General features: G+C 53.0%; 6 protein-coding genes across 6 annotated transcripts; 3 read left to right on the forward strand and 3 right to left on the reverse strand.

The window, feature by feature from the left end:
* Positions 1–1,497: 1,497 nt before the first annotated feature.
* On the forward strand, positions 1,498–2,564 carry J4E79_007363 (uncharacterized protein; the record flags this gene model as incomplete). The annotated part of the gene is made up of 2 exons (XM_049356230.1): positions 1,498–2,224; positions 2,296–2,564. The coding sequence occupies 2 exons, from the start codon at positions 1,498–1,500 to the stop codon at positions 2,562–2,564; spliced, it is 996 nt and encodes a 331-aa protein (XP_049209117.1).
* Positions 2,565–3,780: 1,216 nt separating this feature from the next.
* On the reverse strand, positions 3,781–4,206 carry J4E79_007364 (uncharacterized protein; the record flags this gene model as incomplete). Its single annotated transcript, XM_049356231.1, has 3 exons — positions 3,781–3,899; positions 4,010–4,070; positions 4,126–4,206. The coding sequence occupies 3 exons, from the start codon at positions 4,204–4,206 to the stop codon at positions 3,781–3,783; spliced, it is 261 nt and encodes an 86-aa protein (XP_049209118.1).
* Positions 4,207–5,027: 821 nt separating this feature from the next.
* Positions 5,028–8,289, reverse strand: J4E79_007365 (uncharacterized protein; the record flags this gene model as incomplete). The annotated part of the gene is made up of 3 exons (XM_049356232.1): positions 5,028–6,239; positions 6,288–8,108; positions 8,161–8,289. 3 exons carry the CDS (start codon positions 8,287–8,289, stop codon positions 5,028–5,030), a joined length of 3,162 nt encoding a protein of 1,053 aa, XP_049209119.1.
* Positions 8,290–8,963: 674 nt separating this feature from the next.
* J4E79_007366 (uncharacterized protein) lies at positions 8,964–13,774 on the forward strand (the record flags this gene model as incomplete). The annotated part of the gene is made up of 4 exons (XM_049356233.1): positions 8,964–9,459; positions 9,551–13,274; positions 13,327–13,431; positions 13,489–13,774. 4 exons carry the CDS (start codon positions 8,964–8,966, stop codon positions 13,772–13,774), a joined length of 4,611 nt encoding a protein of 1,536 aa, XP_049209120.1.
* Positions 13,775–15,631: 1,857 nt separating this feature from the next.
* On the reverse strand, positions 15,632–16,267 carry J4E79_007367 (uncharacterized protein; the record flags this gene model as incomplete). The annotated part of the gene is made up of 3 exons (XM_049356234.1): positions 15,632–15,804; positions 15,864–16,095; positions 16,148–16,267. 3 exons carry the CDS (start codon positions 16,265–16,267, stop codon positions 15,632–15,634), a joined length of 525 nt encoding a protein of 174 aa, XP_049209121.1.
* A 2,579-nt stretch (positions 16,268–18,846) lies between these two features.
* On the forward strand, positions 18,847–19,428 carry J4E79_007368 (uncharacterized protein; the record flags this gene model as incomplete). The annotated part of the gene is made up of 1 exon (XM_049356235.1): positions 18,847–19,428. The coding sequence occupies one exon, from the start codon at positions 18,847–18,849 to the stop codon at positions 19,426–19,428; it is 582 nt and encodes a 193-aa protein (XP_049209122.1).
* Positions 19,429–22,240: the final 2,812 nt, after the last annotated feature.

A 22,240-nucleotide genomic window follows, 5' to 3' on the forward strand; every position in this document is an offset into this window, starting at 1 on the left:
AGGTCAGCCGACATCCTTATGATTGATTTCTCACGATGAACAGGAGCCATTTCCCATGGGAATACTAATCAGAGCCGCACGTAGTCCTGTACAGCTCATTGGAGCATGCCGTGTAGGCGGTAGTATTACTGAGGTAGATCCCATGTACTGAGTCAAGAACGCGACGAGTAAGATCTGGACCGTTGGATTGGAAGCGGTTCCGATGCGATAGGTCCGAATTCTGGTGCCTGAAACGGTGACGAGTCGGCCTGTGGAGCAGCGCACGATGTCCACGACAAAGCACGCTCGAGACGCTAGCCTAGTATTACGCAACCCGTCTTTATTCGAGACTGGAATCCTGTTCTCGAAATCCTGCGCATTCAGTCCATTGCGTAGTGGCAACGGACAATGGGACGACCAGACGACGATAAGGCAAAAGTAATTTCGGTGCCGCATGATGATGAGTGCGGCTTAACGAACCACCGGCTTGTCATTTCTTACTACCGGAAAGCCTCCGTCTCACATGTTCGTGAAGTCCGAATGGAAACAGCCAGAACCCCACCAGGGATGCTTTGCTTGAATAAAGCCGGAAACCAAGGGTCTCGTGTGACGCTTCAGTTTACAGCAGCAATAAAGAAAGGAAGCTAAGGCTAAGCTTCTATGCACATTCCCGGTGCTTCCACGAACAAAGGAACATTACCCCAGGTTGCGCAAATCTTCCGGCAGTAGGTCGCACTATGGAAGGTGGTTGTAGATTGCAAGGTTGTGTGGGGATATGAAGATGTGTGGGTGGAATGCTTAGCGACGCGGCCAAATAGATTGCAACTATGGGGTGCAGATGCTTCGAGAAGGAATGGCTTCGGGCCTTCATCTACACGTGCCGTGGGTGAAGTATACGAGCATATTGCACGCAATAATTTGGGGGGTGTGCGTGACTGTGAAGACGATGCGGACGGAGATGGATGCAGCGCGGCGTAAGGGCGTATTGGGTTTGGCTGACGGCATCTTACGACATGCTACATTGAACTTGTTTCGTGTCGCCACTGAGGTGCAGCGAGTGATACAGGTGGGTCGGTGAGAAGGCTAATATCAGCTTGTGCTACGCCGCGACTGCACGTCGGAGTTGGATGAGGCCGTTTACGCCTGCTTCAGAAGGGGGCAGAAGGCCGTGGAGGAGCGGCGCCGCCATCTGAGACTGGCACCGACGGCACAGCGACACAGGAACGAAATCCGGGCAGCTGTAAGACGACTGCAACACACTCCCCTGACTTGGGTCGTGAAACGATGGACGGCCCGCGGCTGATGGCTGAGTTCCTAGCGTAGGGGGGCGTGTGTCGGAGTGGGCACAATTAGCTCGGCCCCGATGCGGGCAAGCGTTCAAGGGGTCCAGAAGTGCGCTTGGCAGCTGCCTATTAAAGGGTCCGTAGATGCCACCTGTCCTCAGCGCCGCACAGCCCGGGTCCTAGTGATAATCACCCACTATGCCCACTCAGAGCTCCATCCTACATCGACTTCACCATGGCTCAGTACACCTTCGACTCTAGTCTCTTTTCCCAAACCATCAACAACTCCGCCATGACTTCCACGCCCCTTCCCCCACCATCAGTCGAGGCCATGCCTACTACTATCAAAATGGAGATGATCGAGAACTACGACCACTCGCCCTCACCCGCACACCACTCGTCCAACTCGTCGGAAGCATCACAAACACCAGCGCCCGAGAGCAATGGCTCAAAACCCGTCAAGAAGCGCAAGTCGTGGGGGCAGGTGCTCCCCGAGCCCAAGACCAGCCTGCCTCCACGGAAGCGGGCCAAGACCGAGGACGAGAAGGAGCAACGGCGCATCGAGCGTGTAAAGCGCAACCGCCTCGCCGCCCACAACTCCCGCGAACGGAAGCGCCAAGAATACGAAGTCCTCCAGACCGAGAAGGACGAGCTCGAGGCCAACATGCAAGCCTACAAACAGAAGATGGCTGAGATGGAGGCCGAGCTGAGATATTTCCGCTCCAAGTACCCCGGCGAGGCACCTCAACCTGTCTTCGACCTCGCTACACCACCACGCGACACCTTCGACACCATCTGCCCCGCGCAGATTCCCACCTCCTTCCCCAGCCCAGAGTCAATGGACTCGATGGACTCACCCCGTGACTCATCGTGCCAACCTGAGACTCCCCCATCAAGCTTTGAGACTTCTCCCGAATTCGACTCGACACAATATCCTGCCGCGATATTGTGCGACCTGCCGTGTCAGTCGACTTCGGGGGCCTCTCTACGGGCGACCTGGGCCTACCTCTCTCTCTTCAACCTTACGCTCCAGTCGACGAAAAGTCTGTCGTCATGGAGAACTTCTTCGACTTCGACCCGTTCCCAAAGTGCAGTCCAACAACGACTGCCCCAATGGAACCCCCTTTTAGCATGGTCGATTCTTCTTCAGTCGATGCCTTCGGTCCAACATCCTTTGACCACGGTTCTTACTCAAACTCTTACGGCTTTCTTGACGGCTTTGATGCAAAGTTCAACGACTTGCAGAGTGCCTCTGGCGCAACTTCGGTTAGCGACGAGGCCCTCGCAGCGGGACAACTTTAGCACTGACGCCATCAAGAGATCCACCAAGGGGGCGAAGAAGCAAACCGAGTTGGTGGATGGTGGCTGTGGATCACGAATGATGAGGTCTTCCAGGCCTAGACAATTGGGTCGGCGTAAGGTTCGGTCATTGAGGTTAACAGGGGCACTGGGTTGGGAAAATATGGAGTGTGGCATCACTACCGGGCGTCGGACGGCGTCATGAGCGTGTACACTCTTGTAGCAACAGTTTCGTTTTAGACTTGGTAACCATTCTGGATATCGCTTCCTGGATAGGCTATGGCGGACAAAATTCACCAAGGGCTGGTGCCTTTATCTAGCCAAATACCATGATCTACCACTTCATTTCTTCGTCCCATCGTGATGTTTCGTCAATGTTGTTGATGCTCTACCCTTTCACATGTGCTTTTTGTTGAGTACCAAAGTTCCCCACTGCCGCTCCACCAGGGCCACCGATTCTCCACGATTCTGCCCCCTTCCAGCTTCCCACGCTAAGCATCCCAACCCTCCGCTTCGGACTCCGGCTCAGCTGAGGCGAGACTGACTTCGCATGCAGGCTGACGCCAGCCGCCTCCACTCAAAACTACTTGCCCAGCAGCCACGATGACATGAGAACCAACTTATTTCTAGGTCGCCTAATGACGTGACCGGAGTACGTACACAGGTCTATTCATAGGCCGTTACGGATGTCTGGCTTCCGTGGACTCCGTCAATACGAACGGCGCAGTCATGTATTTTCACAAGACTCAGCTCGTCCCGTACATAGACAGACGGGCGAACGTGAAATTCGGCCTTCGCGATTGTGCGTAAGGTTCATCGGTCTTCGCTTACGAGGTCTACTAAGCCATCAACACCATTTTGGCGTCGCAGGGAACATGGCATGCGAGAACAGCATGTACACCGCACGAACATTCACACCGCGTTTTGGCCCCACCAACACAGGAATCTAGAACCACATGCTGTTAAGAAGATCGTCTTTGAGTTATTTGACTTCCATTCGTTACTTTCGTAGCTATCTAGGGGGCCCACGCCGCTTGCAAGCATGCAATGCAATGCAACGCAACTACCGATGTTACTCGCAAAAGTCCGTTGTCACTTGTAGATGTTACTCCCTTGCTTTGCTATACTAGCTAGCTAGCCGGACCCCTTGTTGGTACCGGGGATGTGCTCCCTAGAGGCCGAGCGCATGTCTGTCGCTCTTTGCTCTGGTGGTGATAGCTTATTTGGTGACCTCGTCGACAGGCGCGGGCTTGTTCGAGTCGGTGGCGGGGGCGCCTTGGCCGGTGTGGCCTTTCTTTGGTGCAAGGCCGCCGCCGGAGGCGTTCATGCCTTCGATAGCTGCGTCGTGTCAGTGCTTGCGTCTTTTGCAGTTATGTTTTCTTCCTTCGTTGTGGTTTGGAAAAGAGCTTGGGATGCGGAGAGGGGTAGGTGGGGCAGCCGGGTCGTACCTTCGCCCTTCTCGATTTCAGGCATGGGAGCGACGTTGTTCTTGGTGTGCTCGAGGGTCGACTGGTATCTGTTAGTCTCAAACTTGAGATGTGCGATGGTAGATGAGGGTACGTACGTCTCCAGAGGCGCCGTGGACAGCGTCCTTGCCGACCTCGATGGGGCCGTTGTCTGAGGATCCGTCTCCGTTGCGAGGCATGATGAAGTATGTGAGTAAGGTTTGGTTGGTGTAGTAGTAGTTGAGCTTGAGCTGAAAGTAAGAGCAGTGGAAGATTTGTGAGTGTGAGTATGAGGGGTAAGAAGTTCTCGTCGCGATCAATTTGTGTCATCGCGATGATGTATTTTGCTGTGATGTCATGGTGGAGAAACGTACCTGCAGAGCGGGTCACAACCACGTACAACACTGCCTCACGATCATTATGAGCTCGAGTTTGTTTAATGAAGACTTCATGAAATTAGGTAATAGAACTCGCAGTGGTGGCTGCATAGGCATGTATCTGCAACGGCTCGTAGAGCATGATTGCATCGTGTTCTTTGGATGATGCGTATGTAGCCCGGGCAACTCAGGCATCCTTGTGAAACATCAAACCCTAGGAAAACTCTTCGAGAGACGGAAGCTCTGATTAGCATTTCTTGGTCGTCTGAGAACCGATTTCCTGTGACTAAGCCCTGTCATGGCTTTACAGGTGGTCCAAGTCCGATGGGTTCTGGAGTTGGATGAGGCACGGTGCAGCCATATGACGAAACAGCTACGCTGGAAGCCAGCTGGGAAGTTGCTAGGTGCGGAAGGCATGGCTGCGCAGATCTCAATGTCTGTAGCGGGCGCAACACCTGCTCTACATCAGACGACAGTGGGGCAAGATACGTCTGAGATATGACCGAAGTCATGCTGGAGAGCATCGAAAGTTCTTAACTTGAAACTGTAAGGAGTACCGTAATTATTGATTCTGTGTCAACTGGTAGGCCAAGAACAAGGCGACAGCTGCGAAATATGCTAAACATGCACATGCAACCAGAAGCCTATCTTGCGCTTCTGACCCATCCGACCACACCAACACTATATCCTACTAACCCACCAACCCTTTCACGTTCCCTCTTTGCCTCCTCTTGCCACTTCCTTAGTTCGCCAACAAGCTCAGTGTCCTTGACCACGATGTCTCCATGTAGTCGTAGGAACACGCTCATCCAAGCCTGTACTAGCTCGTAGTCTCGACGCTCTTGTAGTCTCGCGGTCAACGCCTCAATGAACGTTCGTAGCTCAGTGTAAGGCTCCGTCGTGTCAAGGGTGCGAATTGCGATGTCAGCGGCCGATGGAGGAAGGGAAGAGAGGTGGCTTAGGAGAGGTGTATATTGGCCAGTCTCGGTCGCATGTGCAAGGTGACGGCTGAACACATCGGTAGCCGTGGCGGCGCTAGAACGCGAAGCAAGCGCGGAGCTGGAGATGCGAGATTTGGGGTCTTGGTCCAGTGGTGCGAGAGCAGTGTTGTCTGCTCCTTGAATCTGATTTTGACCAAGAGACGGAAGGAAGAAAGGCGCCTTCTCTGGGGCTTTGGGAGCTTCCTTGGGCTTGTTGCGGGCACGGATGACATCGAGATGCAACAGTGTCTGCCAGCGAGACTTTGGGACCAAGCTGAGTGTTGTGATCTTGTCGCTGAGTTGGTCCATGACTGGCACTGTGACTTCGTCCTGATCCTCGTCTTCTGCCTGCTCTTCTGTCGCAGCGTCAACGACGGCGACACCACCCTCGCCAGATGCTGTCGGCGCATTCACTTCGACAACATCATTTTCTGTTATTTGGCGGGTTGAAACATGGGTGAAGAGTGTTCGGTTTGTCCAAATGTGCACACCAACCTCGCCATCCAGCCCGGTAGCGAGGAACTCGCCCGAAGGTGAAAATGCCACTGTGTTACACTTTCGGCGAAGTTTCATGGCGTCGATAAGATGGCCCGTCGGTAAGTCCCATATCCTGACTGTGGAGTCAGAGGCTGCAGAAATAATCCATCGGCCGTCGCTCGAAAATGTGTAGTCGAGAGTCTGCAACGCAGCATGGGACTTCGATGCCCATAGCTCTCGAATGAGTTTCTTGGTGGTAATGTCCAATACACGGATTGAGCCATCGTCACAGCTCAGTGCTATCAGATCACTATTCCGGTGGTAGCGTAGGCCGTGAATCTTTGTCATGGGGTACCAGTCAATCTCGTGAAGTAATATGCCCGTAGCAAAGTCCCAAAACTGAAAGCGAGTTAGTGTTGATCAGCAGTGGGAAAAAGAATTACTTACCTTGACTTTACCATCATCGGAGCAGCTTATCAGCGTACGGTTCAGACCATCTACGGCAAGACCAGTGATAGCTCCTTTGTGTTTGCCTTCGCCCTTTGCAAACTTCCGTGGCGAATCGTCTGCGAAGTCCATAGCCTCCTCGGCCTGTAGCTGTCGGAGTTTGTATTGTTTGGCTTCCGCCGGAGTGAGTCGAGCGGGAAACCTGCGACGGAATTGGCCAGACTGCAGGTTGTACATGTCAATGGAGCCACCAGCGGAACCGATCACAGCAAACGTGCCGCAGGATGAGATTGCGACACTCTTGACTTCAGTACCGTCGCCTGTCTCGAATGCCCATCTACCAGCGCGTTTGCGCCCCCAGAACCAGGTTCTCGCAGTCTTGTCACCAGCGTGTCCTGTGACAATGCTCTCCCATCCAGTCATGTTGACCTCTGTGGCTTTCTTGTCCTGGCCCTTGACCTTAGATGAGTTGGTCCAGATGCCAGCTACGCCAGGCATGGCGCCCATGCCACCGTCGCGGTTGAGAGAACAAGCCATGCAGGTGATGGCTGGCGCTTTCAGGTCTTCCAACTTGATGTGGTGCTTGGAAGTCTCGGCGTTTCCGTTCAGAAGTCCCATCTTCTTTGCCTTCTTCTGGAGAGCACCCTGGCTGAGCTCTGTGCTTTGCCCGTCGCGTCGCAGACTCCAGCCCCACAAGCTTCGGTCTTGACTTGAGCTAAGCAGCCATTTGCCGACATCGTCGGAGCCGTCTGAATTGGAGGGGAGGAAGCGAAGAGTCGAAACTGGCGCAGCATGGCCGCCACGGGAATGCAAGATGCGTGGTAGGGGTGAGAAGGGCGTTTCGTCGAAAATCCATGTCTTTAAAGAGTTGTCCAAGCCACTCGACACAATCACAGCTTGTCCAGCGAGGAATTCAATCTTGCTGATGCCGCCACCTACACCTCCAATGACAGCCGGGGGTGGACCATGAGCTCCGCGCAGAGTACCGGTCTTACGACCGCCTTTGTTCAGGTCCCAGAAGGTAATGTCGCCGCTCTGAGTACTGGCTGTTGCCATGACGCCGTCTTCACGACCATCGTCGCCAGCACCTAGTCCATCGGTCCTGAAGGAAATTGATGTCACTGGGTATTTCTGCGAGCCACCTGTGTTCAGGCGCATGATCTCCTTGTCGGCGCGAATGTCGTGGATTGTAATTGGGCCGGACTTGTATGCGATAGCGAGGAGGGACAAAGCGGGCGTCGGCTGTAGGGCGGTCACAGAGCCGAAGTCTGCGGCTGGCGGGAGAAGCGTGTATAGCAGCTTGGCAGTGCTGAGGTTCCAAATCTCGACAGAGCCGTCCTTTCGGCCTACGAATATCTTGTTCAGATATGTGGGCATGTTGCAGATGCAGCCGGAGAGGTCACTGGACGATGCGCCGTGGAGGGTCGTGTAATGCTCGCGGGTAGCTGTCCTCCAAACCTCGAGCTTGTACTTGCCGCATCCTACTATCCATTCTCCGAGAACGACCAACTTCCTGATGCGCTGTATGCCGCCGCGTGGTATCTCTAGCTCAGCAATCTTTTTCCCGCGCTGGTATACCCACACGCCGCGCTCGTGTTCTTTCTTGTAGCTTGACCAAGCTGCAAAGACGACCTTGTTCCATGCTACTGTGGCAGTAATCTCCTCGGGGGTTTGCGGTCGAGTTATGAAGACGAGATTGAGTCCGCGCTTGAGGTCGTACGTTTGGAGAGAGCGGCCGACTGAGGTTGTGATCTGGAAGGTCGTCTTGCCGAGCGGGAGTGCTGTAAATGGTACACTTGTAGGCGACACAAGGCCAACAGTCTATCATGGAGTCAGTCGTGCGCAAGTGCTTGGTCGCGCTGTGGAAGCTTACTCGGAACGGCGCAAATATCTTGGACTGGCGGATCTGCGTTGCGACGTGCTTTTCACCTTCGTGCCGTGTCCTCTGGCGCTTGACCACTGGGCCGCTGCTGGCACTCTGCTGTACCTTGGGGCCTGCCATGTTGGGTGTAGGTTTGGAAAGGACGACCGGAGCGCATGCATCAACTGGCTGGTGTTGCAGCCGCGAACGCGACCAGAACTTTTTTTGCGGAGATGAGATGATCAGATAAGATTAGATTAGATCGCGTGGCGGCGCCAAGCGATCGACTCAGGGTCCACCGCCTTGCATAACAAAAAGAATACCAACAAGCTTCCATGCTGTCTGGTGAGTTATGCTTCAAATTGCAGCTCATATACACGTCAGCAATAACGCGCTCACAAGACATCTGGATTACCTCGATATGACCGGCCTCGTCTGATCATCTTCCAAAAACATGGGGACGCGGAACGGGGTACCCCCGAAGCCTGGGTACAAGTCAACCTGGGCGGGCGCCGTTCCGATGTGATGTGCAACACGTGGCGCGCGTGTAGCCTCGCTGCAGCCCGAAGGTGGACATCTAGAGCTCGAAACGGCACAGCATATGCAAGCCTGTCCATTAAGATCGTGGCATTCGACCATGCTGCCAAGTTGCGCTGAGTGACGTACCGCGTCGTGAAAGTGTTTCGCATTTCCTAATGTCTAGAGACTCATCTTCTACTGCGCTCCAAAGAACGAAGGCGCTGTGAGGATACTGTCGCCAAACGTCCACTGTCCATTTCCCCCACGGCGCACGGGTGCAAGGCGTACCGCGTAGCATGGAGCAGCCACTTTCCCGCACAGCCAGTTCCGAGAGCACACGATCATGGCGACAGCTCTCCAGTGCGAGCGGCGCGTCCGCAGGCGGCCAAAAGGCAAGATCGAGCGAGCCTGAGACGGGCGGGCGCAATGTAGAGCGTCCCAGCGTGTCCGTCCCCTCGCTCGGTGCCGCAGCGATTCGACAGAGCCTGCCCGCACGCCGCCCGTCCAAGGCATCTGATAGCAGCATCTTTGAGTATTTTGGACATGCCTGGTCTGGCTCCGCTCTCGACGACTCGGATGCCACGCCCACGCTAGAGAGCACCCGGGGAAGTCTTGCAAGCGCCCCAGTTAATCCTCTGCTGCTGCCGGATTCTTTCCGACAGCCGCGATCTGACGCGGGCACTGCAGCAACAGAGTCGAAGCGACTATCAATATCCTCATTCGTTTCTGCCATTTCCAACCGCGGATACAGTTGGAGTGGAAAAAGTTCCGTGTCGGGCTCAGAACCAGACGGTACGTACGTCATGGGCCACCACGGCCGCGCCATGAGCTTTTTCACATGCACACTCCAGACATTCCAAGTTGACCCACTGACCCTACCCAGCCAGGATGGACAACCCACACGGCACCACGACGGCCACCTCGTCGCTCTCCGTCACTACCTCGAGCCAGAATGGCAGTCTCGGCACCAAAACCTCGCCCACGCAATTGCTCTTCCCCCAAGACCAGCCCGCCAACGGCCAGACGGCGAGCCCCAACACCGCCCCGGCCCACCCCGCCTCTCCCCACGCCGGGCAGCCCCCTCTATCGACGCAGCCCCGCCGCTCACGAAGCCGAACAGCCCAGAGACGCATCAGCGGAAGCACGGCGACGAGTAGCAGTCCGGCAAGCCGGGAGATGAGAGAGAAGAAGCCGACCAAGGGCATAATCGGTGTGTGTGCGCTCGAGTCAAAGGCACGCAGCAAGCCTGCGCGCAACATATTCGGCAAGCTGGTGGACGAGTTTGAAGTCAAGATCTTTGGCGATAAGATCATTTTAGACGAGGCCGTCGAGAACTGGCCTGTTTGCGATTTCCTCATCTCCTTCTTCTCCGATGGCTTCCCACTGGACAAGGCAATCGCCTACACCAAATTGCGAAAGCCCTTCTGCGTAAACGACCTGCCCATGCAGCAGGTGCTGTGGGATCGCCGTCTGTGTCTTGGTATACTGGATAAGCTCAACGTTCCTACGCCGAAACGCATCGATGTCAGTCGCGATGGTGGACCCAAGCTGCCATCGGCCGAGTTCGCGAAAGCCCTGTACGAAAGAACAGGCCTGAGGCTGGAAGGACCCGAAGACGGCACTGGTGGAGGCTCCCCGGCACCGAAATCCGTTGAACTCATCGACGACAACAACACGATCCGCGTCGATGGCGTTACCCTCACCAAACCATTCGTTGAGAAGCCAGTGAGCGGCGAAGACCATAACATACACATCTACTTCCACAAGAAAGATGGAGGCGGCGGCCGGAGGCTGTTCAGGAAGATCAACAACAAGAGCTCAGAAAAGGATGAAACTCTCGAAGTACCCAGGGGCATCCTTGAACCGACAGGCAGTTACATCTATGAGCAATTTCTCCAGGTAGAAAACTCTGAGGATGTCAAAGCATATACGGTCGGACCAACATTTTGCCATGCCGAAACAAGAAAATCACCTGTCGTCGACGGTCTTGTTAAGCGCAATCCTAGCGGCAAGGAAGTCCGCTATGTCACAAAACTGAGCGAGTCCGAGGCAGCGATAGCAGCCAAGATCTCAGAAGGGTTTGGACAACGAGTTTGTGGATTCGATCTACTTCGCACTGGAGACCAGAGCTATGTTATCGACGTCAACGGATGGAGCTTCGTGAAAGACAACGGCGACTATTACGACAAGGCGGCCAACATTCTTAAGGAAATGTTTTTGAAGGAAATTGCGCGAAAACAACGCAAGGACGCCGCTCAACACGCGGCTGCCGATGCGCAAGCTGGTACAGATAGTGCTGGCAATTCTATAAAGGGCGCCTCGGGCCATCGCAAGACGCTTGGAAAGCTGTTCAAGAGTCCGAGCATGTCAAGAATGGGCAACCATGCTCACAACCTCCAACATATGCGGCAATCCAACACGATGCCTTCGTCACCTGACACGTCACTCAGCTCTACGCCCATCGCATCCTCACCTAGTTTCGAGAAGCCCAACCCTGCCTCAGTACTAAGTCCCGCAACAATCACCACTACCTCTACCTCGACTCCAGAAGGGCCAATGTCGGAACCCGAGATTACGCTTCCGCCTGCCTTCGATGACGATGACGACCTGCATCTTGAACAGGAAAGGTCAATGTCGGAAGATCATTTGGAGGTGCCTCCTCCGGCAACCGCGGCGCAATGGAAGCTCAAAGGTGTCGTGTCAGTCATTCGCCATGCGGACAGGACCCCGAAACAGAAGTTCAAGTACACCTTCCATTCTAAACCATTCGTCGACTTGCTCAAGGGCCACCAAGCTGAAGTATTGCTGATCGGAGAGATAGCGTTGCAGAGTGTGAGTGATGCAGTCAAGGTAGCTCTAGATGAAGGTCTCGAGGATACTAAGAAGCTGCGCGAGCTGCAACTGTATCTGAACAAGAAGGGCGCTTGGCCTGGAACCAAAGTTCAAATCAAGCCCATGTTTCGCAAACGCCGGAAGGAAGAGTTGCTACCGGGAGAGACTCTACCCGAAGAGGTACCGGAAGCTCCACAGCCAGACTCAAACACTGCTGAGGGCACGGAAAAGACTGCCGCTGCCGGCGACGACGAACCAGAACTACTCAAGAATCGAAGTGATTCCATGTCTGGCGTTACATTGTCTCGCATCACTGCGCAAGATAACAACATGGTCCTTGATAAGCTCCAACTGATTATCAAGTGGGGAGGCGAACCGACGCACTCTGCTCGACATCAAACGCAGGACATGGGCGCGAACTTTCGCAACGATCTTTTGCTGATGAACAGGGACGTATTAGATGATGTCCACATCTTCAGCAGTTCAGAGCGACGAGTAACCACCAGCGCACAAATCTTCGGAGCGTCATTCTTGGAGAAGGAGCAGTACCAGTCCGAACACATCTCAGTACGCAAGGACCTTCTAGATGACTCGAACGCGGCAAAGGACGTCATGGACAAAGTCAAGAAGAAGCTCAAGACCTTGCTGCGCGCAGGCGACAAAGCTCCGCCTCAGTTTGCATGGCCAAAGGACGTACCAGAGCCATACATTGTCGTTCGGCAGGTTGTGGATTTGATCAAGTTCCACCAGCGTGTCATGAACCACAACTTCAAGAAGATTGAGTCAGAAGCCATTTCTTCACTAGCTGCGTTGAACTCTCCACCATCGGAAGGACAAACGTCAGGACAGTCCCAGTACACTAACGTCAATCACATCCAAACACGCTGGTGCTGTAATGAAGGACCAGAGTTGTTCAAGGAGCGATGGGAGAAGCTGTTCAAGGAATTTGGAGACGCAGACAAAGTCGACCCAAGCAAGATTTCTGAGCTATACGACACCATGAAGTTCGACGCTCTCCACAACCGCGCCTTCCTTGAATGGGTGTTTACTCCCGATGCCAGCTTTGTGGATGAAGACTCGGTTGCAGACGGATCGAAGCAGACCACACCCGACAACAGCTCAGCCAAGTCTATACCCGTCGGTCCGACACCGTCAGATGCCCAGCTTAAGGCCGAGGCAAAGGAGCAGAGCGCAGAGAAGACCCATGACCGCGGTAGCCTCTCCCACCGTATGGGTTTCAGGCGCAAGTCTGAGATTACCGTCAAAGCCCCAGCGCCTCCGTCCTATGTACACGAGTCTTATTTCAAGCTGTACTCGGGTCTGGGTACTGCAGCCTCGAAAGCGCAAACCGATGCGAGACTGGTCAAGCTGCGCGAGATGTATCACTTGTGCAAGGTTCTGTTCGATTACATTGGGCCACAGGAGTACGGTATCGAGAGTGAGGAGAAGCTAGAAATCGGCTTGCTCACATCGTTACCACTTCTTAAAGAGATCGTTGGAGACCTAGAAGAGCTGCAGGCGTCGGACATGCCCAAGTGTTTCTTCTACTTCACCAAGGAGTCGCATATCTACACACTGCTCAACTGCATCCTGGAGGGCGGTATCAAGACCAAGATCGAACGCAATGCTATCCCAGAGCTCGACTACTTGTCACAGATCAACTTCGAGCTGTACGAATCGGAGAATGCTAGTATTGACGATAAGCCGCATACCTTCAACTACAGCATTCGCATTACTCTATCGCCAGGATGCCACGCCTTTGCTCCGCTTGATGTGTAAGTCAAGTGAATCTATGCAATGCAATACGAAAATCGCTAACATGGGCAGACAACTGGACTCACGCCATATGATCGGTTTTGCACCACGTCGCAGTCTCACTCTCCACCAAGACTGGAAAGAAGTCCTCGAGACTCTTCGGGCAAAATTCCACACGTAAGCGCATTCCACCTCCCCCAATTTACGTTGGAAAACCATACTGATGTGTTCTAGTGTCAAACTACCCAAATCCTTCGTCGCCATTGACCTCAGCGAGAAGGTTCCCGAAGCTTTTGAGCGTAGCAGCAGCGTGAAAGGCAAAGAGCACAACATGACCGAGAGCGAAGAGCGCGGTAGATCAGATGAGCGAGACGAAGACGCCTCTCACATTCCTATTGCAGATGCACATGGCAACATCATCAGCCCAGGAGAAATCGTGAGCCCGGAGCGCTTGGCGCTAAACAAGGAGATCAGCCCCGCCGGCTTGCCGCCGCCGGCGATGGATACCGAGAAAGAGTAGAGATGAGAGCAGTCATTCGCTTTCAAATTGGGAGGTTGTTTAAGCATTTCGCATTCGTTGCATGGACTGGTGTTAGTGGGTGGCGTGTGGAGTCTGTACAGTATGTGGCTTCTACAGCAGTTTTGACCGCATCGCTAGCATTTTACCATATCAATCTGCATACTGATGAATGGACTCTGATTACCGCTCAGCCCCGTTCGGCGCTCGTAATCATCTTCGAGAATATCAAGCTCCATACTGCCATCTGTCTTGCCTGGAGCGCGTCCTTGTACATGGCCGGATACTGCCACTTGGGGACACTCCAGAAGAAAACCGCGAAAACCCATATCCGTCCGATTAACGCGCCGAACCAACTCTCCTTGACTGACTTCAGCTCTCTCTGATAACCAAATGCAGGCAGGAAGTGCTGCAAGAAGACCGTCTCCACTAAACAAGCCAAGAAGTTTACCATGAACCACCAGACGTCCGCCCACCCATCACGACCTATCTGCCAACTGACAACCCCATGAGATACGCCAGAAAGTACAAACACGACAAAAGCTACGAACACTTTACACTCGTAGGAGTCGGAACGGAAGTTGAGCTGGCGAGCCAAAGCTCTTCCGATACACGTATACGGCTGAAGAGCAATCTTATGCCAGAATCGAGACCAGAACGTTCTTAAACAAGTAATAGAAGTAGGAGTACCAAATAGAGGGGGCCAATCACAAGGGTGGTCCAAGCCGATGCTGACGAAAAGACTGGCGAGGATGGCGTTGGTTCCGTCTAGGTACACCACGCTTTGCCAGACCCAGAGGACCGAAACGTAGGCCCGGATCAACAAGTCTCGCGTGGTGACGTCGTGCCAGCGTCGGAGTAGCATTTGTTTCTCTTCAGAGACGTCCTCGGGATATATCTCGCCAAAGACTGCGGCGACGAGAGCGGGTAGGATCTTGAAGTTGATGTAGTAGTATATCGGCAGTTTTACTAGTCGTAAGAACAGGAAGACGGATATCGGCTGAGTGTATTTGTCTGTGGGCCTAGCTGTGGTTGACTCCGGACTAACACCGATGAGTTGTGGGTTACCCCACAAACGATATGTTGCTTCCCAATGGTGTCGCAAACGAGCAAATTGACTGAGAGGTGGTGAAGTAGCAGGCAGGCGTGGGACGGGCCATTTTCGTATGTAAAGTAGACACATTATGTGAGGTATATTGAGCACCATGGCTTGCGTCCATAGACTCGTCAGTCCGGGTATCCATATGAAGTATTTGGAGGATGTGATGGATAGTGAGGCGAAGAGGAGGAAGAAGGGCAGGAAATAGTAGCGATGGGTCTGACTGTGACAGTGCAGTGCCAAGTGGAAAACTAGGATTGATATGACTAGGTAAGTTATGGGGATGAAGAGGTGGAGAAACATGATGGTGGGGTGGGGACGAAAGTAGAGGAGGAAGGAGCGAAGTCTTTCGGGGCTGTCTGCCTTCTTATCGGTAGGACACATTCGCAAGCTGACGTGGGTAGTGTCAGCATGCCTCAAGGGGCCACACAGATGGGAACAATCTGTCAGAGGGTAGGCCTTGTCACTGGATCTGGCCATGCAAGCGGAGTTTCATGCAATGAAGGTGTAAGTCGCCTGAACTTCTTCTTCATTGCAACCCCCACTTCATCCCTAGGTCTTATAGCTTTATTGCGGTTCGAGTGTCAAAGGGAGTCGACATCACATCATAGTCAACTAGAGCTTCTTGGCCAAGAGTCTTTTCTACTTCAGTGTATGTACGTACAACCAAACGAGTGTGTGATCAACCGAAAAGAAAGCTACAACAGTTCAATTAAGACCACTTCCAACAAGAGCTTGAGAGTGAGATCTCGGCGTCAATTCTAGGTAGGCCTGGCATCAAGCGCATCCTGAATAGCCTGAACGTCCTCGTTGGAAAGACCAGTGAAGGAGATGGAGTCAGTTCCCTGGGGTACAGGGTTTCCAGCGTTGAACTTGCCAGTAATGACAGTGGCCAAAGTCATGCACGCAGGGGGAATACCGCTGACGAGAATGACTGGAAGACATGACGTTAGTACATGGATATGTCGCAGTAATAGAGCAGATCGGACATACCACCAGGACCGGTGCCCTCGAAAGTCACGTCAGCTCCCTTAAGCTGATCGGCGCAGTCTTGCCACGCGGTTCCAGTGCCGAATTCCTCATCCTGGCGCTTGGAGACGTAGCTGTGAAGTCCAGCCCAGTTGTCGCGGGCGTGGATGACTTGCGTGCCATCGCGGGCCCTCTTGCCGTTGATCGCAGTCACGACGGTGCCGGCGACGGTGCCAGCTGCGGAAACGGCTGCGCTCTATACCATGTCAGTGTTGTCTACATTCGTGGTTGCGAATGAATGCACTTACGGCAGCGCCAATGCCTGCAGCGGTAGCAGCAGGAATGGCGGCGAGGAAGGGCGCGGGGCAGTGCTGAGCCAGTGCCAAAAGGGCAATGGGAGCAATGAGGCTTTTGGCGTTGGAAAACATATTGATGATGTTGGATTGAAGAGTTCTTTGCTGGACTTGTTGCCTTGAATGATGGGAAGATGTGCGTGCTGGAAACACAGTTCTACGGTGGACCAGGCAGACTTTATACCTGGTCTGCCTTCCTAGATGTGATATTTCCAAGAGCTTACCTTCAAGCTATCCGTCAGGTTTCGATCGAGAGGCTTACTTGCATGTAAGACAGGTGCTTCGTTTAGTGCAGCAATTGGGGGCTGTCTAGTCAAAAAGCTCCGTCGATGAGGTGATTTAATGAGTGTGACCTATCAAGGATGTAACGGACGAAGTTTGTGAGACCATCCATCCGTTCCATGACTTTTAGAGGTAATCTTGGGACGCCCAAGGCTAGGTCGTGCAGGAATGAAGTAAATCATTCCCGAGATGCCTTGCCGGTGAGGCATTATCCATACGGGCATCAACTTGCGTGATGTGATTATGTCTTACTATCCTTGACGGATTTGGCGTAAGAAAACCGTATCATAGTCGTGAGGCAAGACTTCCATGGTGATAGTGGCAGTAGGGGAGATGGGACGGAGCTGCATCTCTTCACCAATGTAAGCCTTAATAAGGCACACGGCGGTTGCAACACTGCATTTTGTGTGCGTACCACTATACTTTGCTTGAAATCCCATCAATTGATCAGCGTCGATGCCTAAGTACCTTCAAGTGGTATCTCGATGCTCGGTTGACAAGCGTCTCATACGTCCAATCGGTGTTGCCGCGAAGCATGTCATCTCATCAGGATGGTATGAACGACTATCGTTCAGGTAAAGGATATGTCTTACATGAGTACGCTTCGGCAAATTCCTTGGGTTAGGACGCACAAAAGTAACCCCCTACGAGATCTATGATCGTGTATCATCTTACGTTGGAGGTGCCTCATGCGCCCCACCCCACTACTAAACAGGCCTTCAAATCTATCCATGGCATCTACATGCGTATACGAGACACACAGACTTGTGCAAAAGATTATGGCTAAGACTGGACTAATACGCTGACATTCGGGCTTGCGGAGAACACAGATACCGAGAAGTGAAGCCGGAGGTGAGCTGCTGTTGAGCTAGCGGGCAAATATGACAGCAACTACGAGCAACAGTATGAGATATTTTGCCTCGACGACCTTCTGAAGAGCGATGGAAACCCATCCAAGGTACGGTATGTATCCCACGACTAGGCCCACGATCTCGTCTCTCGTTACAAAGGTTCGCCCATCAGGATACATGGAAACGTCATCGACTTCATTATTGTCACCCTTAGTGACTATACACTGCCTGTGTTACGTTAGATGTAATTTCGCCATGCCGAAGCTGTGAGGATATGTTACCTTGGCGAGGAATGATTATCATCTCCACCAATGTCAGAGACTTTGATCGCCCGATGAACCATTGGCAACGCTCTGCCAGCAAACCATACAACTGGTATTTCGCCAGCTTGGATGTGGTTGCTCCGATTGGAGAGGAAGAGCAAATCCCCTCTATGAAAAGCGGGTGCCATCGACTCTGAGATGACACATACCATTGGCACTGAAGAAGCGGTAAGAGCCGAAAGCCCTTTCCACATCATCAATGGTGTGCTCAAAGTAGTCAAGATGGGTAAGAGGCGCAGCAAATAGCAGCGTAATCGTCCGCTTTGGGATTGCTTGGCCGTTCGTCGAGAAGATGCTGGCATCTCCATCGTCCAATGCAAGCGGTCGACGAGGAAACGGGTTGGCGATCACTTGCTCGAGGATGTGCGTATCAGGATGGAGCTGGAGTTGCATACCAGGATGAAGCGGTGGCAGGAACATGATGTAGGAAACGCCCAGAGTTATCGTACTTGCTCATTCCCGAGAAGCGATGAGCACGATGAATCAGGCCGTAGTCTAAGGTGAAATCGCTGACTCATCTCCGCTTCCGGTACACGCAGGTGGTATGGATATGGCGTAGCTAGAGAACACCATCACCATAACGGAGAGAACTAGAGCAAGGATTGGATTCGGAATCCCGATATGGGCGAGACACAGGTGCATTGGTATTCTCCGTCTCCAGAAAAGATCTGCGCTGAAGCACAAATAGAAAATCGTCTGGGTAAATGCAGCTGGCAGCCGGTCAGCGTGACATGGCTTGCAGCAACATGAAATTTATAATCACCGAGACATTACCCTTGCTCTATCCTTGATATCAGACGCATGCCGCGAGTCCAAGTCGTCTGCGGAGAAGGCAACGAGAGGTGTATGCGGATGATTCTGCCCTGGCGGCTTATGCCGAGACCACGTGCTGATGGACAAGCGGCCCAGGCAGCGGTTAAACCCGATCACGATGCTTCGTGGGGTTTCTTGTGTAAGGGATGACATTGCAGATCGCGTATAGCGAGTCACACTGTCTTAGCCAAGAGCTGCTGAGTTGCGCAGTTAGTTCTCATGGCGCATGCGTGTTCCGACCTGTATTCCCTCTCATTCTTCACCCAGCGGTTGACGAGGCCTACCCATCTATCTTTTCGCATTGTTCAGCTTTTGCAACTGCGAATACTCGCACCCAGCTTACCTCTGAAACCTTTCGAAATCCATTGTTCAGTTGGCAGTCGACATGGCGGCAGTTCTCGAGTTCTGCTCACTTCCTTTCAAGATCTCTGATGCCCCCATCGCGAATGAAGAGACCAGCATCTATGTCAGATGCCACGATCGATTGTTCTCAAACGTCACCGTTGTGGATGAGAATGGCCAAGAGCTCTTCGTTGGAGGAGGACCTGGTCCAATGAAGTCTTGGTCATGGCGTCGACAGGTGAAAGACACTTCGGGTGTGCCGATCTTCGACCTCCGACATCACGGGTCGGCAATGAAGAACCTCTGGACGGTGGAAAGTCCAGATGGTCAGCGTATAGCGGAGCTGAAACATGTCTCTTCTGGGCGCCGATCAGATCTTGATATGGTCGTTCCCACCGGAAAAGACAAGGAAGACGACGTGGTGCTGCAGGTTCGGCAGAAGGACCAGAGTGCAATTACGACTAGGGTGTTCTCCAAAGACGTCTGTATCGCCGAACTGCTGTTGCAGGAGTCAAACGATATCTCCAATCTCAGTCAAGTTGACAGAAGCTCTTGGAAGGTTCGGATTGCCGGGGGTGTAGATCCAGCAGTGGTAAGCCATCTATCGATCTTGGATATCGGTTGAAGCTAATCAGTGATTCAGATCTTGATCATAGCTCTATGTCGGGCTGAGATGCATCATGTATGGAGACAGTAGTACCTCATCTGAGAGCATCGTCGCTCGAAGTGTGGAGATCGTGAGGGGCTCATTGTCGGGAAAGCATCAAACTGGCCATGGCGTTTCGCTTGCGCCAGGGTGTTTGTGAGGCCTTGATGTTCCTTCAGACCCTCGTTTCGCTGCACTGCATGAGACGCAACCACCTACGTAGATGTTGAACGACGGCTTAGCCTAGTCAGTGAAGTTTACCAGCCTGGTCACTCATTTACCAATTCATCGAGTTTACTGGAGGGTTCCTTCTTAGTTGACAAGTCGTGTATTTGTAGATGTCGTCGTAGACGTTTGTCGGGCGTTTGTTGGGCGAGGTAAGTCAGATGGATCGGAACCAGGTCTCAGTACGATCACAGGTGTGCCATTATTCCTTCCTACTCATCAGTCGCATAACAATGCGACTTGTTGCGATGAACTTTTCCTTCTTGGCCATATGTCTACGCGCGATGTCTACGCGCGCAGACCCGACTGAACAGGCGACAGACCCATACTCGGAAGACGTTTCGCTTTCAGCCCAAAGATCTCGCGATGAAAAAGAGCGCGATGAAAACGCTGAACAGTCGATAATCGCGCGCTTACGATGAAAGAGGGGTTTGGAAGGCACGTGGAAGGGTCTCATCAAGCGATAAGAAAATGACGTTCGTGGATGGTCCGAGAATAGCTCCGGTTTTTAGCACACCTTGAACTAGCAACCCCGGATCTCCAATACAAGCTCGAAGCTGTAGTGGAGTCCACTTGTTCCATTTGAGAATGTGTAAACTACTCTACATCTAGGCGCTGAAGGCTCATGGCATTGCTGATTGACAGCTTCGTGTTCAGAATGGCATGATTTCGATTCAAATTCATATCTTCAAGAACACGACCGTGCACATTCCTGCCTTCGGTAACCACCCCTCAACCAGCTAAACTCGAACTAGACCGATTTGCTCTCTCCTCGTGGCACCAACACCAAGCTGAAGAAACAGTATGGTCTGCGAACTTTACAAGATGCCGACCTCCGATATGTTGTTGGCTACCTAGGTACCGTCACCTGCTGGCGCCCACCCTCTCGCCCACCGTCGCTTACTCCTTACTGTTGGAACACTCTGAAGCGCGCGAACAAGATCCGCACGGCTTACCAACATAAACCATTCCAGAATGCCAGAAATCGTCAGCTTCGGCATAACGGACGTCATCCTGTGAGGTCTCCTAACAACAATCGCTCGCCCTAAGCCATTTGCGCTAATCGCAATCTTAATCACGACCGTCTTCTATGTTTTTCTCCGAAAACTCCGGCCCCTAAGCCTCGCCGAGGCCGGTTTTGATAGCATCAAGAGTCTATAATCTTACTGTTGAGGTCTTTGGCGACATTTAGAATGAGCTGCATTGCACTTGCCATTATCTATCTGCTAAGGCGCCGGGGGTCGAAGTATTGGAGGCAATTATTGTAGGGGAGGCTGTCGGTGATCAAAGCTCCTGCGGCGAACGCTCTGTCCTCTCACTTCCAAAGTTTGCTCACGAAGTGTTAACTTGTGGGCTTCCGGTGATGCCCTTACCGTGTTTAAGTTTTTCGCGTTCGCTGTCCGCATTAGGTGGCGTGCGGCAACCTACGTGGTACAATACTCGCCCAAAGTCATGCAATGCTCGGCATTTATATTGTTTGACGACGGTGATTGAGTTTGTTGCCCTAAACTCATCAACGTCCCCAACGTCACTTTCCTGCGCCGTCTCACGCCTGACGACGTGCTGGTATCGACTTGGGTTTATTCGGGCCGTGCTCGGGTATGAACAGAACACGGCGGTCGCTTTCGCGACAATAGAGAGCGCCTTTGGTTCAAATTAGTGCCTGCCCAGGTGGTCTTGAGTCGGGCTGGTACGCCAGTACCAATCAGCAGTCTCTCCAGCAATTGAGCCGATCCCCGGCTTACTTCCGATCTCAGCCCAGCCCAAACCCCATGGAGGGGCGTGCGCGCCGGATTTGGGATCAAGCCTGCGGATCGGCTGAACTGTGGAGAAGTCTGCCAATGGGGAAGTCAAATGGTGGAACGAACCGCCAATCAGGTAGGGACCAAGCATGCTTCAGCTGTAAATTGGCAGCCATCGTAGGTCTAGGTCTCTCGCAGGGCGCTGCCACAGGCCGGCGGATAGCTTCAAAACCATGCTTCCCCTCGCGCATTCCATCTCGTGTCAGTCTAAAGCAAACCTCATCGTTGATAACACTTCACAGTCGCTTTCAAGTAACCAAACCTTGCCAACATGCGCTTCTCCATTATCGCCGCTGCCGCTGCATTGAGCTCTACAGCTCTGGCCCAAGGTCTTCTTGACCAGATCCCGCAATGTGCTGTGAGTTATTGACCATAACTATCGGCGAACGAAAGCTAAAGAAAACGCAGCAAGCCTGCTTCGGTGGCAACTTAGGCAGCTGCGGTGCTACTGACATTGCATGCATTTGCGAGAGCAAGATTATCGACGCTGTGTCTTGCTGTGTGTTCGCTACTTGCTCACAGTCGGATATCGCTGGTATGTCGCTTGCCATTTCGCGTCCCGTGCCAGCTAACAAGTATCACAGCGACCACTCAGTTCGGCGTCGAGATATGCAAACTTCAGAACATCGACGTAAACACCCAACCCTCATGCCCGTCTGGCAGCGCGACAGCATCTGGTAGCGCGGCCCCGTCTGGTAGCGCGGCCCCGTCTGGCAGCGCGACTCCTTCAGCAGGCAACTCCTCTGTCACACAAGTGTCTGGCA

This window comes from Alternaria viburni (genome assembly GCF_023758015.1).
Source record: "Alternaria viburni strain BMP 2772 chromosome Unknown scaffold_16, whole genome shotgun sequence".
NCBI classification, from domain to species: Eukaryota; Fungi; Ascomycota; class Dothideomycetes; order Pleosporales; family Pleosporaceae; genus Alternaria; species Alternaria viburni.